The sequence below is a fragment of the Octopus bimaculoides genome, chromosome 18, assembly GCF_001194135.2.
Source record: "Octopus bimaculoides isolate UCB-OBI-ISO-001 chromosome 18, ASM119413v2, whole genome shotgun sequence".
Classification (NCBI taxonomy): Eukaryota; Metazoa; Mollusca; class Cephalopoda; order Octopoda; family Octopodidae; genus Octopus; species Octopus bimaculoides.
Window position 1 is genome coordinate 19,260,622 of NC_068998.1, and position 2,645 is coordinate 19,263,266.

The following is a 2,645-nucleotide window of genomic DNA, read 5'->3' on the forward strand; positions in this document are numbered from 1 at the left end:
ATGAAGAACTATGAAAGAAGGTGAATAAATACCGGGGTGAGAAGAAAGAAGAAAGAACTAAGAGTCAGTCATTCTAGAACTCCTAGAGTAAAAATGTACACATCTGAAAGTCTTTCCCTCTATTCATTACTAAATGTCTTTCCCTCTTCTTCATTGTTAAAAATAAAGAAGCTAGAAAAGATCAATCGTATTTCAGTCTGTCATTGTAAATGACTGAGGCTTTCCTTTCTCTGTCTCTATCACTTCACTCCTTTTCTCTACAGTTAAGAGAGTGAAGTTGCATGGCTCAGTGGTTAGGGGTATTTGGCCTACGATCATAAAGTCACGAGTATGATTCCCTGCAGCGCGCTGTGTTTTTGAGCAAGGTACTCTGCTTCACCTTGCTGCAGTCCACTCGGTAAAAATGAGTTGTAGCTGTAATTCAAAGGGGCCAGCCTTGTCACATTCTATGTGAGGTTGAATCTCCTTGAGAACTACCTTATGGTATGCATGTCTGTGGAGTACTCAGCCACTTGCACGTTAATTTTATGAGCAGACTGTTTGGTGATCAGATAAACAGGAACCTCGTCATCGTAACTGATGGAGTGCCATATTTTAAAACAAGTGAAAGAAAAGAAAAGGAAATGTTCCATATCGTAAGGCAAAAATGTTGTGAAAGCTGTGTCATGTATAAGCTGTGAAAGCTAAGATGAAATTATTACTATTCCATCGGGTATTCACCCTCAACTCACGCTCAGTTTGATAACAGCTTACGCATCAATGTTTATCTGGGGGTTTGGTCTCCAGATCTGTGAGACCCACAGATACTGCTGTTAGGACCAGATTAACACCCATAGTAACCCTAATGACTAAAAAGATTTTCCTGCTCCTACATAGGATCTTCTTTCGTTTTCTTCCAACCACTTGAAGGTTTATCTTGCTCCAGTCCACTCAGCTGGCCAAAATGAATTGTAGTTTTAATTCAAAGGGGCCAGCCTTGTCATATTCTGTGTGAGGCTGAATCTCCCTGAGAACTACGGTAATGATATGCATGTCTGTGGCGTACTCAGCCACTTGCAAATTAATTTTATCCTCGTGTGGTAATGAAAAGTGAAAGTGACATCCAATATTTGCTGTGCCTGTGTATCAACTTTTCTTTGGATTTATGTATTTACTGTCTCTCTCACTTTCTCTCTTTCTCTTTCACTTCTTCTGTGTCCTTGCTCTCTCCCACTTTTAATTTAACAATGTGTGTATGTATCTATGTATCTACTTTTCTTGCAATGTGATAAATATTTAAAAACACAAAACAAACGTCATCACCACTCACTGTCTCTTTCACTATCTCTCTTTCTCTCTCACTCTCTCTTTCTCTCTTATTTCCTCTCTGAAACATTTAAAAGCACAATGAATGCCGTCACCACTCACTGTTTCCCTCACTTTCTCTCTTTCTCTTTTCCTCTCTGAAACATTTAAAACACAAAACAAACGCTATCACCGCTCACTGTTTCTTTCACCCTCTCTTTCTGAGTTCAAATCTTGATGTGGTCCACTTTGACTTACATTTTTTCGGCACTCAATAAAATAAAGTACCAGTAAGTACTGATATTGATGTAATCAACAGCCGCCTCCCTTCAAATTTCTTGTTTTAAACTTAATTTAGAAATAATTATTATAGGACTATCAGTTAATCAACCTTTTTCTTGCATCACAAAGATCCAAAGGGCCAATGTTTTATGCTAGTTACAAAAGATAAATTTACCCCTGGGTAGCCTGCTAGTTTATCACTATTAACTTTTCTGTAAGAGCATAGAAAATATTGTCCTACAGTTTGTCTGATTAAACCTGATATTTTACTATTGATAGGTCATGTGGATGCTGGTAAAAGTACACTTATGGGACACCTTTTGTATCAACTGGGAACAGTAAATAAAAGATTGATGCATAAGTTTGAACAGGAGTCTAAAAAGCTTGGAAAGGGATCATTTGCTTATGCCTGGGTCCTTGATGAAACTGAAGAAGAGAGGTAAGTAAATGCCTAAGGAATTCATCTTTTCTATCAATATTACATGAAGGCATGTGGCTTAGTGGTTAAGGCGCCAAGCTCATGATCATAAGGTTGTGAGTTTTGTCAATATGCGAAACAGCTCCTGTTATTGTCCTTTACATTTTACTTATTTCACTTGACCTTTACTCTCCAGGAATCGAGGTGTTACCATGGATGTTGCCCAGACAATGTTTGAGACTTCACACAAAACCGTCACACTGCTTGATGCTCCAGGGCATAAAGACTTTATACCTAATATGATAACTGGTAAGTATCAGCGCTACTAAATTTTCATCATCATTACTTTAATATATAATTTTCTATGCTGACATGGGTCAGATGGCGTTTATTAAGGCATATTTTCTATGGCTGGATGCCCTTCTTGTTACCAACCTCACCTGTTTCCAAGCAAGGTAATATTTCTCTGTGACCAGACATGTTCTCACAGGATATTGGAAATGACTGATACTGCTTGTATGACAATGACACTCACAACTAGCATGCAATCTCAAGACAAGGGGATACAAAAATATGCACTCACAAACACACTCACACACATACATACACACACACTATATATATATATATAATAATATTAGGGACAAAATCCAAAATTACG

The 2,645-nt window shown here is 37.8% G+C and overlaps 1 protein-coding gene across 1 annotated transcript in view; it reads left to right on the top strand.

Moving 5' to 3' along the window:
• Positions 1–2,645, top strand: part of LOC106882204 (HBS1-like protein) — a 91,627-nt gene that overhangs the window by 70,257 nt on the left and 18,725 nt on the right. The window contains exons 8-9 of the mRNA XM_014932797.2: positions 1,846–2,005; positions 2,181–2,293. Of these exons, the coding sequence (XP_014788283.1) occupies positions 1,846–2,005; positions 2,181–2,293 (273 nt within the window). The remainder of the gene's footprint in view (positions 1–1,845; positions 2,006–2,180; positions 2,294–2,645) is intronic.